The sequence below is a fragment of the Mesoplodon bidens genome (genome assembly GCF_964165515.1).
Source record: "Mesoplodon bidens genome assembly, chromosome: 3".
Classification (NCBI taxonomy): Eukaryota; Metazoa; Chordata; class Mammalia; order Artiodactyla; family Ziphiidae; genus Mesoplodon; species Mesoplodon bidens.
The window spans coordinates 63,446,631-63,460,226 of NC_138178.1; the positions used below are offsets into that span (position 1 = coordinate 63,446,631).

The 13,596-nt window shown below is 43.5% G+C and overlaps 1 protein-coding gene across 1 annotated transcript in view; it reads right to left on the minus strand.

Annotated features, from left to right (window-relative positions):
- Positions 1-13,596, minus strand: part of EDC3 (enhancer of mRNA decapping 3) — a 53,680-nt gene that overhangs the window by 13,164 nt on the left and 26,920 nt on the right. The window contains exon 4 of the mRNA XM_081227451.1: positions 9,668-10,003. Coding sequence (XP_081083577.1) covers positions 9,668-10,003 — 336 coding nt within the window. The remainder of the gene's footprint in view (positions 1-9,667; positions 10,004-13,596) is intronic.

A 13,596-nucleotide genomic window follows, 5' to 3' on the forward strand; every position in this document is an offset into this window, starting at 1 on the left:
GGGCTACATAAATATGTGCTGAATTAAAGGATGAATGCGAAGGAAACCTGTATAACAGCCTCAGAGCATTCCTCTCTGCAGCTGGGTAACAGTCCAGCTGTAACCAAAGGCAAGTGTGGGTAAGATGTTTCTGACTCTTTCCCCACTTCTTCCTTCCCCCACTAACAACTAGAACAACCTCCTATCCACACTGGACCTCACTCCCTCAGGTTAAAGCTCTACTGGAACAAGCTTTGGACTCAAGAGGTAAAGGACTTCCTGACAAAATTACTCACTAATTACAAAGGGGAAAAGTATCTTTACAAGGAAGAAATCTGTTGGACAACACCTTGCCAAGTGATCAAACTAGCCTCAGTGATGGGACAAACTGACGTTGTGTACTGTATGATGTAATGCTCCAAGAGGGACAGAGTCCCAACAAAATCCTGGAAAAAATGTTTAACATGAATCACATCAAAAGGAAACAATCAATAAATCAAAACCAATGGTTATTCTGCAAATCAACTGGCCTAGACTCTTCACAAATGTCAATATCACAAAAGACACCAAAAGTTGTGGAACTGTCCTGGTTAAAGGAAATGAAAGAGAGCTGACAACTATATGTAATATGCAATGGTTGATTAAAAATACAACTATAGGGACTTCCCTAGTGGCGCAGTGGTTAAGAATCCACCTGCCAACGCAGGGGACATGGGTTCAAGCCCTGGTCCGGGAAGATCCCACATGCTGCGGAGCAACTAAGCCCGTGCCTGTGCACCACAACTACCGAGCCTGCACTCCAGAGCCCATGAGCCACAACTACTGAGCCCACATGCCACAACTACTGAAGCCCGTGCACCTAGAGCCCGTGCTGTGCAACAAGAGAAGCCACTGCAATGAGAAGCCTGCGCACCGCAAAGAAGACCCAACACAGCAAAAAAATAAATGAGTTAAAAAAAATACAACTATAAAGGCCATGATTGGGACAACTGGAAAGCTCTGCATATGGAATTAGATAATACTTTTGTATTAATTTTAAATTTCCTGAGAGCAATCTTGTAGTGTGCCTGTAGAGAGCAACATCCTACTGAATACATATGGAAGTATTCAGGGGTGAAATGTAATGAGTGCAACTAAATCTCAAATTGTTCAGGGGTGTGTGTGTGTGCATTTATATAAAGTAAATGTGGCAGAATGTTAACTGGTGAATCTAAATGAAGGACATATGGTTGTTCATTATACTATTCTAGCACCTTTTCTGTAAGTTTGAAATTTTTTTCAATATAAAAAGTTGGAGAGAAAAAAGAGTAAAGTGCCTCCAAATATGATCAACAAATGTTTGCAGAGTAATAATACATCAAGCCAGTGGTGGTGGTGGGGGGAATGGCAGGAAACAGAATAAATAAAAAGAATACGGGTGCTTCCCTGATGGCGCAGTGGTTGAGAGTCCGCCTGCCGATGCAGGGGACACGGGTTCGTGCCCTGGTCCGGGAAGATCCCACATGCCGCGGAGCGGCTGGGCCCATAAGCCATGGCCGCTGAGCCTGCGCGTCCGGAGCCTGTGCTCCGCAACGGGAGAGGCCACAACAGTGAGAGGCCCGCGTACCGCAAAAAAAAAAAAAAGAATATGAAAACAAACCACATTCCCAGTCTTACAACCTAGTTGGAAACAAAAAATATATATGTGCAAATAGCAGAGAAAAACAACTGCGTTATCCTGAGCACAAGTGTAAAATAGGAATTTCAAACCAGGAGCTGCAGATAGTGTCAAATCCTCAATCTGAACCATGCCTCGCATGACAGACAATTATAGTCACAATGATAGAAAAGGGAGCGCACTTGAGGTGGCGGAGGAACCATGAACAAAGTTACAGAGGCTGGAAAGGGTGTGACATGAGCAGATGAAAACTACCCTGCTTGGAGCCCAGAGACTGACGTGAAGGAGAGTTTAGAGTAGTGGGCAGGGCCAGACTTCGGAAGGCATTAAAAGCCAAGTTGTTTTATACAGGATGAAGTTGACAGGGCTAGAAAATGAGGGCAGAAGGCCATGTAGAATTGATTTCAAGGGACAAAGGGAACCTGTGGGGTAGCATAAAAAAGTAAAAGGTCCGGCTTCCCTGGTGGTGCAGTGGTTAAGAATCCTCCTGCCAATGCAGGGGACATGGGTTTGAGTCCTGGTCCGGGAGGATCCCGCGTGCCACAGAGCAACTAAGCCCGTGCGCCACAACTACTGAGCCTGCACTCTAGAGCCCACAAGCCACAACTATTGAAGCCTGTGTGCCTAGAGCCTGTGCTCCGCAACAGGGGAGGCCACTGCAGTGGGAGGCCCGTGCACCGCAACGAGGAGTGGCCCCGGCTCGCCTCAGCTAGAGGGAGACTGCGCACAGCAACGAAGACCCAACGCAGCCAAAAATAAAATTAATTAATTAATTAATTAAAAAAAAAAAGTAAAAGGTCATGACAATTCCAAGGACCACTGAGGAAGAAGAGAATCTACAGTCAGAATGAATACTGAGGATAAAGGAAAACTCCTTGTCAAAAGGAATCACTGTGTTATTAAATTAGAAAAAGTGGCCTCCAGGGTTCTTTCTAGTCATCAATATTTTTCTTTTGGCTGCGTTGGGTCTCCATTGCTGCACGTGGACTTTCTCTAGTTGTGGCAAGCGGGGGCTACTCTTTGTTGCGGCATGCGGGCTTCTCATTGCAGTGGCTTCTCTTGTTGTGGAGCACAGGCTCTAGGTATGCGGGCTTCAGTAGTTGTGGCACATGGGCTCAGTAGTTGTGGCTCGCGGGCTCTAGAGCACAGGCTCAGTAGTTGTGGCGCACGGGCTTAGTTGCTCCGCAGCATGTGGGATCTTCCTGGACCAGAGCTCAAACCCGTGTCCCCCACATTGGCAGGCGGATTCTTAACCACTGAGCCACCAGGGAAGCCCTCTAGTCATGAATTTTTATGAGAAGTAAGAGGCAAAGATGGCCACAAAGTTTCATGCTGGACACTTTAAAAATGGTGATTCCACTGAAAGAAATGGGAATGCTAAGGAGTCAAAGATATGGGAGGGGGTGAATGACTGACTTAGCTTTGATATGTTGAATTTAAGGAGGATGATGGATACATTGAAATCAAACCCCTTCCTTGTTCTGGCCAGACGCCTGTGGCTGTGAAATGGCAAAGGGCACATAATAATAGCAAAAAAGTCACATTTGCAAAGACCAACTCAAGTTTCTAAAATGACCAGTTGGTACCTTCATCAAAACTCAGGTGTCAGGCCATAATGTGCTGGCTCCAGATCCCCCAGCCCTTAGTTTGAGCTTAAATTCTTAAATTAAAAAACTCTGGCAGCAAGTTGCCATGAGACCTTTTCCAGTAGGACTGTAGGAAGCACAAGTGTTCATTACTGGGGGAAGAGTCTAAGCCAAGAAACCTGTCTTAACAGTAGTGCTCTAAAACCTCATGAGTGCCAAGGACTACAACCAAGCCCTTCAGGCTGATGACAAGTGTCCACCTGATTATCCAAGCCCAGAAACTCTGAAGGATTCCACATTAAAAGAACTAACTACTCCCTCCACTCCTGGCACTGGAGGATCTGCTAGAACCTGAGGTTCCCAAAAATCAACAAAGTCACTGTCAAGGAAGTCTGCCTGCAGAGACACAATTTCAGAAACTAGGCTCATCAGCTCTGCTCAATGAAAAGCTGTGGCGGCACTTGGTGCAGGAGCACAGGTATTGTTAATGCAGGTTTTCTGGTCCAGAACACCTCCTAGAATTTACCTCCTCATGTCTCCCCTGTGGCTCTCTTAGGATAAGAAATGTAAAAGAGGTGCCTCCCTGGGAATGGCATCCCTGTAGCACATGGTCTAATCTGTAAACACAGGAAGGGGAATGAGGGTTGAAGGGAGATCAAGGAAGAACCCATGTGGGTTGGGTCAATGGTTTGAAAAAGCAATGAGATCACGACCAGTTCCACTGCAGCAGACACTCGAGTCTCCGTGTGAGAAGGATCCTCCTCATGAGCACAATAGCCACTGAAGGCAGTCTTCACTATTCTCAGGGTAAAATTCTTCAATGGCCACTTCTAAGCTCAAAGATTTCTTTCTTTCTGAATTCCTTTTGAACACATAAACAAACCCAAAACAGATTTCCTGATTACCTGTTCTTCAGGAGGTAAAAAACACTGCTCGTCTTGAAAGCATTAGGACACATCTTGAGGGACTCTGGGGACAAGAAGTAGAGGAAGGCAGACAGGGCTCAGAGGCAGAAATGGAATGCCAGCTGTGGAAAACAACTGACAGCCTGGAATGGTGAACGGAGAGCTTGTCCTGAGAGCAAGATACATCGCTACTGAAGCTCAAAGAGAAGAATAAAGAGGCAAGCCGGAAGCAGCAGAAAGAAACCAACTGTGGCTTCACCAGCTACTCCCCTTCAGAATAGAACTAGAACTGCTTTTACTGAGAAAAATGAGTATGGGTAAGTGGTGCTGAACTAAGGGAGCTCAAACCAGAGTGCCTCACTCAAACTCTGACTTGATCCTTTTGCAAGACAGTAAGCAGTAACTCTACTTCAGGTCATCTTCATACACTTGCTACTCCCCAAACTTCAGCAGACACATGGTGTGGAGGCTGAGGAACATCCTTCAGGCAAAGCCGATGGGACAACTGTGGAGATTCAGTGCCTGTACCAATAGCACCCTGTTGCCTCCCATCCGGCTTCTATATACTTGAAGACAAAAGGAGGCTACACAGTGGAAAACAAATGGCAGAAATTAAATCAGAATTCTACTAAAATGAAGGGGTCTTGAATAAATGAACCTGAGAAGAATTTATGAGAACCCAGGGAATGAAGAATTCTAGACACTTTAAAGTCATTCCTGGTGAAAGATTTAATGGAACACTTAACTCCAACAAAATGAGGATAATAACAAAAAGGGGATAACAATGCAACCTCATAGAGATGCCATGAAAATTAACTGTGATAAGCATGTGAAGTGCTTAGAATGGTGCCCAGGACACAGTAAATACCCAATGAACATCCACTATTATGACGGTGATCATAATGCTGTTTCTCCTGAACCAGGCGCTTACCCTTCCTTTTCTGCCACCTCTAAATCTTGTACACACTTCCACTATTTGTTTGTTTACACATCTGGTTACCCTATGTAAGGCCCCTGAGGTAATGGACAATGACTTACCCAGAGCATCTAGAACGGTGCCTGGCACACAGTAAAAATTTTACAAATGTTGACGCTTTGAAGTAACTTTACTGAGACAGCCTTTGCACTTCACATTAAAGTCAAATATTGACTGAATAATAATTATAAGCCAGGCATTGCACTGCTTTCCACACGATCTCATTTAATTGCCAAATATTATCCCACTTTACAGACAAGGAAACAGGCTCGGTAGTCCCCACGTGGCTACATCACTCAATTCCCTGACCCTACAGAAGCCTCCTCATTTGAAGCCTTTAACACTGAATAATTAGTAAGTCACTCAGTGTGGCAACTCTACTAATTGCTTTCTCTGGGCTCAGCCACAAAGCAATGCAAGAAGAAAATCACAAGAACTTGGCCCATAAACCTCATGCAATCTAACTACAACTGGACTCGCTGCCGTTCTTCACACCCCACAGATTCAATGCCTTTGAATTCTGTTGTTCAACCTGTCTTCAACCTGTCTTCCTCTTCAACCTGTTCAACCTCTTCAACCTGTCTTCAATCATCAAATCCTATCAAATTCCCCTTTGTCACTTCTCTCACATCTCTGTCTTCCTTTCCATTCAGAGGTCCAAACCCCTGGCATATTAGTTATGTCATCAGTCTAACTTATCTTCCTGCTCTGGTCTCTCTCCTCAAATTCTACCCTGAATTCTATCATGAGACCAGTCTTCCTAAAGACTAACAAATCTTCCTAAAAGAGATTTTGGATCATGTCTTTTTCAGAATCCTTCAGTTGCTCCTGATGGCCACAGAACAAGGGACAGCATTAGCACATAGGCTCTCTGTGCTCTGGTCTAAAGCTATTTTTAATTCCTGCTATTCCCCCACACAAAAATCTCTGCCCTGGCCAAACCAGCCAATAGCCAATCTCCCACACAGCGCTTTATCACACTACACAGCACCTGCCCAGCCTACCCATAAGTATCTTCCTCTTCCTCTCTGGTGAAATCCTGCCCATGCTTCAAGGCTTCTGTCCTGCGCCCTTTGTGAAGCCTTCCCTGATCAGCCCAGCCTTCAGGACCTCTCATGCCCCTCAACACCCAATGCATTTAATGTCCACACTCTCACTGGACTCCAGGCATATATGGTATCTTTCCATTTCCTAGTACATCTTAATTACTTGGATGCAAGGACTGTCTCAGAGTGACTTACATGCAGTAAGCACAGTGTTCCGACTGGCTCACACTGTCTTAAAAATTACTTTTAGAATATTATGAATGTTGGGCAAAGATTCTTCTCTGAAGCCTTACCACTCTCCTAACCGGTGTTCTTTGGGGACCTCTCACCTCTGAACACAGAGTGCTCACATGCATCTAGCATTTTATAGGCAAACTTAACCAACATGTATGCAACCACAGGATACAATTATTTAGCAGCATAGGTCCAAGCTGGAGGAATGTCTGACAATCTTTTGGAGATAGCAGCACTGTTAAAGGACCCAAAGGGGCCTTCCAGAGAGAAAAAATTTGGGTTAAACGAAGAGCTAAATTTAGCTGCTTCCTGAATGTGTTTTCCCAATCAATAGACCTTTTATAACACTGCCCCCCCTCCACACACACAGTTGGCAAAGAGTATTGCCAAGAGGAATATGAGCAATTAGAGAATAACAGCTTAGAAACTGTTGACACCACTCAGCATGCAGTCAATGTGTAGGATACCAGCAGCAAGCTGCCAGAATCCTGAAACCCAAGCCATTACCAAATGGGTGGTAAACGTGCTGTTCTTTTGCTACTCTGGGAATTAGCAGAAAATAAGTATTTGGGGTTCTAGGACATAAATGTCACAAGGCTAGATTGGGGAGCTAGCCAAACCACTCTCTACAACTGCAGATCTAAGTTGGTCTATTCCTGAGGGAATACTAAAGAGAAAAGACTATATAGTCTAATTGCCATTAAACTGCCCTTCTCTTCTTATATCCTTCTTTCTCTTTAACATATCTGTATTCAGAAAAGGAAAGGAAATGTGATAGATAAGGTTTATAGAGCCTTTACCTCTCTGGACCTCAATGTCCTCAATCTGTTAAATGAGAAAATTATACTAGGTGATCAAGTAACCTAACACTAACATTTTTTTTTGTCTTAGCTTGTTTCCCCACATATTGCAGATAGTTTGCCTCATTCCAATACTAACATTTGGATAGTAAATCCAACTGGAAAAGTGTCCCCAGCCAGGCGCTACGTGAATAACATTGAGTAAAAACCTGCTTTAAGACTTGTGCCTTGGAGTTGGAGCAGAGACAAAATCACCTGTAGAAGCTGCTCAGCAAGATAACTGCTTGATTGCTCTATTTCCAGCATAGATCCTGCTTGGCAAAAGGACTTCATTTCCACTCTTTATCACTGCTGAGAACAAAGAGAAAAACCAGATGCCATGAGGCTATAGGGCCTCTTGTACCCTCACTGTCATGCTCCAGTGAAATGCAACTGGTTGCTACACACCACAAGCCACCATACCCGAGTTCTTGGCCAATGTCTAGCACATGTGGTTTGTAGTATGTCTGTTAATGGCAATTCTGGAAAAATATGAGAGGAGGGAACTTTCACTTCTGTCATTACACAAAGTGTGAACATTAAGCTGGGGAGACAGAGTATGTAGGAAAAAAAACTTCCCACCTCTCCTGTTGTCTACTTTGGCAAATGTTTTCTTAGGCTCTTTTAGATCTGAGAATCTTTCCTGATTCTTATTGCTATTCTTTCCCTGTTAGCCACTTCACTCCAAGGCAGGCTATAATCTCCCCAAGCTCAGGAATTTCAGGGAAATCACATACGGCACGACCCAACCACCTCAGCTTCCAGAGAGTGACCAATAAAGGTAGCTTATTTTGTCACTGAGGGCAATAAAAAGGAGAGCAGTCAAAAGTGGATGGACGGGCTTCCCTGGTGGCACAGTGGTTGAGAGTCCACCTGCCGATACAGGGGACACGGGTTCATGCCCCGGTCCGGGAAGATCCCACGTGCCGCGGAGCAGCTGGGCCCATGAGCCATGGCCGCTGAGCCTGCGCATCCAGAGCCTGCGCGTCCGGAGCCTGTGCTCCGCAACGGGAGAGGCCACAACAGTGAGAGGCCCGCGTACTGCAAAAAAAAAAAAAAAAAGTGGATGGACAGTGTATGTATAGTTGATTCACTTCGTTATACAGCAAAAACTAACACACCACTGTAAAGCAATTATACTCCAATAAAGATGTTAAAAAAAAAAAGTGGATGGACAGCAGGATCTGAGTATATGACCAGACCTGCTGGATGATAGCTGCCTTTGAAAAGCTTAAAACCTGGCAATTTAAATTAAGCCTGATTCTTGAGCTAGGTTGTTTGCCTTAACATAGGTGATAAAAATCAAAGGAGTTCAGCAACTCACACTGTCAGTGTCACTTAAGGAAACTACCTTAGTAAAGAGGCGTGCCTGCCAGAGTCTGATAGTGAAAGACAGAAATTAGTAGTCTTTCTTAACCTGACAATCTGCTTATTTCTTTTTTTTCACATGGAAGCTTTTACACTCAGCAAAACCAAATACAACAGAGCCCTACTGACGTTCACAAAAATGCCATGCCATATCTCTGATTTTCCCCCATATGTAACTAAGCTGTCTCCATAAATCTCCCTGTAACTGCTACTAGCATTCAAGGTTTATATTCCCTATATTCAAGACTCCAAGACTTCAGATGATTATTATACTTATTAAAATGATTGATTCCTCCTTTAGCTCCTAAGATCATTTAACAACAATAGTTTCAATCTGTAATCTAAGAAGCCCAGTTAATAATGTTTGGGGGGAAGGGACAGAGACGGGGATGAGGTAGACCACCTGTCCTATAGCTGCCTCAAATGCCATGTTTGAAGAAAAGATCCAAATGCTAAAAGAAAAAACAAAACCACAAAATTAAAAATCACTGAGTTAACAGATTAGGCTATCATACACAGTGACCTACCTAATTACCAAGGCACTACACTGTCACATAAGCATTATGACTAGCCAACCCTCAATGACCAGGGCTAGCAGGAGATGAGGACAGTGTAGTAAACAAATGTTATTTATTGAAACCCTAATTTTAGCCAATGGTTTCAACTACTCAGCTCTATTTCTTAGCCCAGTAAACAACCAGTGAAACAGAGTTGAACTTCTGATAAAATCTATAGGCAGTAACAGGGAAGCCAAAGTGAAAACAGAGCTGACTATGTCAATCTAGATAGTCAGCCTCTATGCCTTTAGTTGTTAATCATAATGTACTTAACAGCAGACCAGATCCTGCCAGGTATAGGATATAAATGGACATGTAGAGAAATCAGCCCCCACCCCAACCTAGTGGTAGGTAGGATAGCCACAGTCTCTAAAAGACAATATAATAGGCCAACCACCATGCCCCTTGAGTTAATTCCTACTACAAGACCCTGACTCAGAATCTGGGTCATTCTGTTTCAAGTATTAAAAAAAAAAAAAAAAAAATGAAGAGCAGCCAGTGGGATGTGGGGTTAACTTACCTGTGCAGAACTCCTTGCTCACGTTGTGGGGCACTGTGATCCGACGATAGACAATGGGCTCTGACTCCAGGATGTTCTCATCATGGCGGTACCGAGTAGGCCTCTCATTTGGGATGCCCCGGGAACGGCTACCACTTCTCCTCTCGTAAGTATCAATCTCCTCAAACACAGCTGCTTTGTCAAAAAGGGCCAGGTTCCCTTCAAAATCAAAATCTGTATCTGGGATCTCCTCAATATCATCCCCAAAGCACTCGTCATCTTTATTCTTCATCTGGCCATTCTTTAAGCCACTTTTCTTTGGAGTTGCCTGATTTGGGTGCCTGCTACTAGACGACCCTGCAGAAAAAAACAGGGACTAAAGTCAGTGTGCCCACAGAAAGTGCTCAGTATAAGTGGAAAATACATTAGTCCTTTGTGGACAGTGTTACAGGAATCAATGTGAAAATGGTATAAGGTAAAGCTATTCCTAAATCACATTAAGTAGAAAAAATTACCACAAATCTCATGGAATAATAGATTTCGTATATTACCCAACAGTGAATATGAAATAAGCAGTACTCCTGGAAGTCTTAAGCTCTGCTCTTCATAAGGGAATTGGTAATGACCGAGGTTTTTTTGACAACTGAATATATCAAAAAAGTGGAAGGGCAAGAATATAGCAGTCTCTTCCCACAGGTCTGGGTGGTTTGATTCTGAATGTCCAGCAGTTAATTAAGAGAGAAATACCCCCAGAGAAAAAGAAGGCCAAGTTCTCATAACCTGAAGCTCATAGGAAGATCTTACTCAAGTGGCTCTGAATTCCATGCTTACCAAGCAAGCAATCTTCTGATTTTTTAACTCAGTCTCAGGCTAGACCCCAGTAGGAGGGAATCCCTGGGTTTAGACAGATTCCAGACCTTGAGCCAGATATACATCTACCACTATAAGTTGATATATTTTGATTTACAGGCCTGTTTTTAGATCTTTTGGTTAATGGGATCTCTTTTCTCAAAATTTTACCACTTCTGGGTAAGCAATTTCTGAACCATCAAATGATGACAAGGACCATATTGACCTGATCCTGTAGAGGGCACACCAAGATGCATATCAACACCACAGCAGTCAGTCACTCTGTCTCTGAAACTCTACTTGGCCACCACATATCAGTCAACTACTCCTCTAGCAGCCAAGGCAGAAGACCCCACAGAATTCTCCAAACCATCCCTTCCCAGAGAATCCTGAACTGAGTTTATAGTTTGATCCCCATCTGATCACCCTGAAAGGATGGACCAGGTGACTGGTATGGTAAATGGAACTGCCAACATAGTCTGGATAAACATAATGTACTTCCTTTTGCGAGAACAAGCTCCTCAATTATTGAAAATACTCAAGAAGAGGTTAGGATGATCATGAGCAAACCCCCTCACACATATCATCCCAACTATACTGCTCTAACTTTACTCACAGCAACTCCCTTCTATCCAATGGACCATGAGTCACGAGACCTAGGATCTATTTGCATGCTGTATAATCTTATACCTATCACCCAACTTCTTAATTTCCTTGTGTGTAAAATGATCACTGTGGTACCCCCAGCAGGGTTTCTAGTACATAGCAGTCAGTCAATAAATATTTGTTTAATGTTATCAATCAACATCAGCAAGATCAATTACAACAATTATTCTGAAAGATGTATACTATGCAAATTATAACTCATGTCTAAGTCTTCCTAATGCCAAATATTGGTATGGAAAAGGGCTATGCTGGCAGTTAGGATGGGATTTAGGCCTCTGAAAAAAACCTAAGGCTGACCAAAATTATGAAGTGGAGGAAGAGTTGGCTGAGTCACCATAAATAGCTGAGATTACGAACCACTGAGAAGCTTGTCAAAGTCTGGGTTTAAGCTCTAGTTCCGATAATTTGATAAAAACATTTAGTGAGAGCATGCTGTGTGCCATAGCCAGGTACCAGGAATATAGTACATAACCAAGACATGCTACCCAAAAAGAAAGGAGGAGAGATATATAAGCAAATAACTAAAATACAATATAATGAGAATTATAATAGCAGTTTATATAAAGTGCTACAGAAATATGGATGAGAAACAGCTGGATTAGGAATGGGAGAGCAAGAATGAAAATACAAGGTCAGGATAACACCATTAGCAATGTATGTAGGCGAGGGAAGAACTAGAGAAAAAAGCCCAGTTTGCAGGATTATCAATGTATTGCCTCAATAGTAAATCAATAGGGACTTCCCTGGTGGCGCAGTGGTTAAGAATCCACCTGCCAAAGCAGGGAACACGGGTTCAAGCCCTGGTCTGGGAAGATCCCACATACTGCGAAGCAACTAAGCCTGTACACCAGAACTACTGAGCCTGTGCTCTAGAGCCCATGTGCCACAACTAATGAAGCCCATGCACCTAGAGCCCATGCTCCACAAGAGAAGCCACCACAATGAGAAGCCTGTGCATCGCAACGAAGAGTAGCCCCCGCTTGCCACAACTAGAGAAAGCCCACGCGCAGCAATGAAGACCCAACTCAGCCAAATAAAGAAATTTATTTTATTTTATTTTATTTTATTTATTTTTTTTTTTTTTGCGGTATGTGGGCCTCTCACTGTTGTGGCCTCTCCCGTTGCGGAGCACAGGCTCCGGACGCACAGGCTCAACAGCCATGGCTCACGGGCCCAACCGCTCCGCGGTATGTGGGATCTTCCCAGACCGGGGCACGAACCTGTGTCCCCTGCATCGGCAGGCGGACTCTCAACCACTGCGCCACCAGGGAAGCCCAAGAAATTTATTTTAAAAAATAAAAAATATTAAATCAAGATTATTAGGAAATAGGTCTCTGGCCCAGTGGTCTCTCTCCAGTGGTTGTGTGCATAGCCAGGAGTGCAAGGGATGATCCGCTATGATGCAGGGAGAAGATATTGAATATTTTATTTACTCTTTCTTTTAACTAAAAACAGGAAGAAATTAAGCCTTATGAACTTAATGCACAGATGGAAACTGGCACCCTTATGAGGTTTCATGCCACCCAGTCACTGCCAGTATTTGAACTATCTGAGGAATGAATGATGTTCCATAACAATAAGTGTGTCCATGCAAGTGGATTTACATCAAAATTTTTAAACTGTGGTAAAATATACATAACATACAATTTACCATTTAAACCATTTTTAAGTGTACCGTTCGATGACATTAAGTACATTCACACTGAGCAACTATATACATTTTTAACTACTAAAGCATACAAAAATGAGTAAGTGGCTTTAAAGGATTCCTATTAAAAAGCTATGTATTGGAACTTCGCTGGCGGTCCAGTGGTTAAGACTCTATGCTTCTAATGTAGGGGGTGCGGGTTCAATCCCCAGTTGGGAAACTAAGATCCCACATGCCGTGCAGTTCAACCAAAAAAAAAAAAAAAAAGCAGCTATGTATTAAAGATAATACTAATAATGCAATTATAAGTGAACAAGAGAATGGCAGACATAACACTTCCTCTATTTCTCTTACAGGCTTTTTTTTTTTTTTTGGTACGCGGGCCTCTCATTGTTGTGGCCTCTCCTGTTGTGGAGCACAGGCTCCGGACGCGCAGGCTCAGCGGCCATGGCTCACGGGCCCAGCTGCTCCGCGGCATGTGGGATCCTCCCGGACCAGGGCACGAACCCACGTCCCCTGCATCGGCAGGTGGACTCTCAACCACTGCGCCACCAGGGAAGCCCTCTTATAGGCTTCTTTAACCAGACTTTTTAAAAAAATTAATCTAATCAGATCTAAGAAGACAGCCTCCCAAATTAAAAAGTAATCAAGGTTATTCCAAACATGAATCCATATGGACTACCACTGATTAACTTCACCCTAAGTGTATACTCTACATCATAGCCCTGGGGCCAAATCCAGCCCAAACACTGCCTGTTTCTGTAAATAAAGTTTTACTGGAACACAG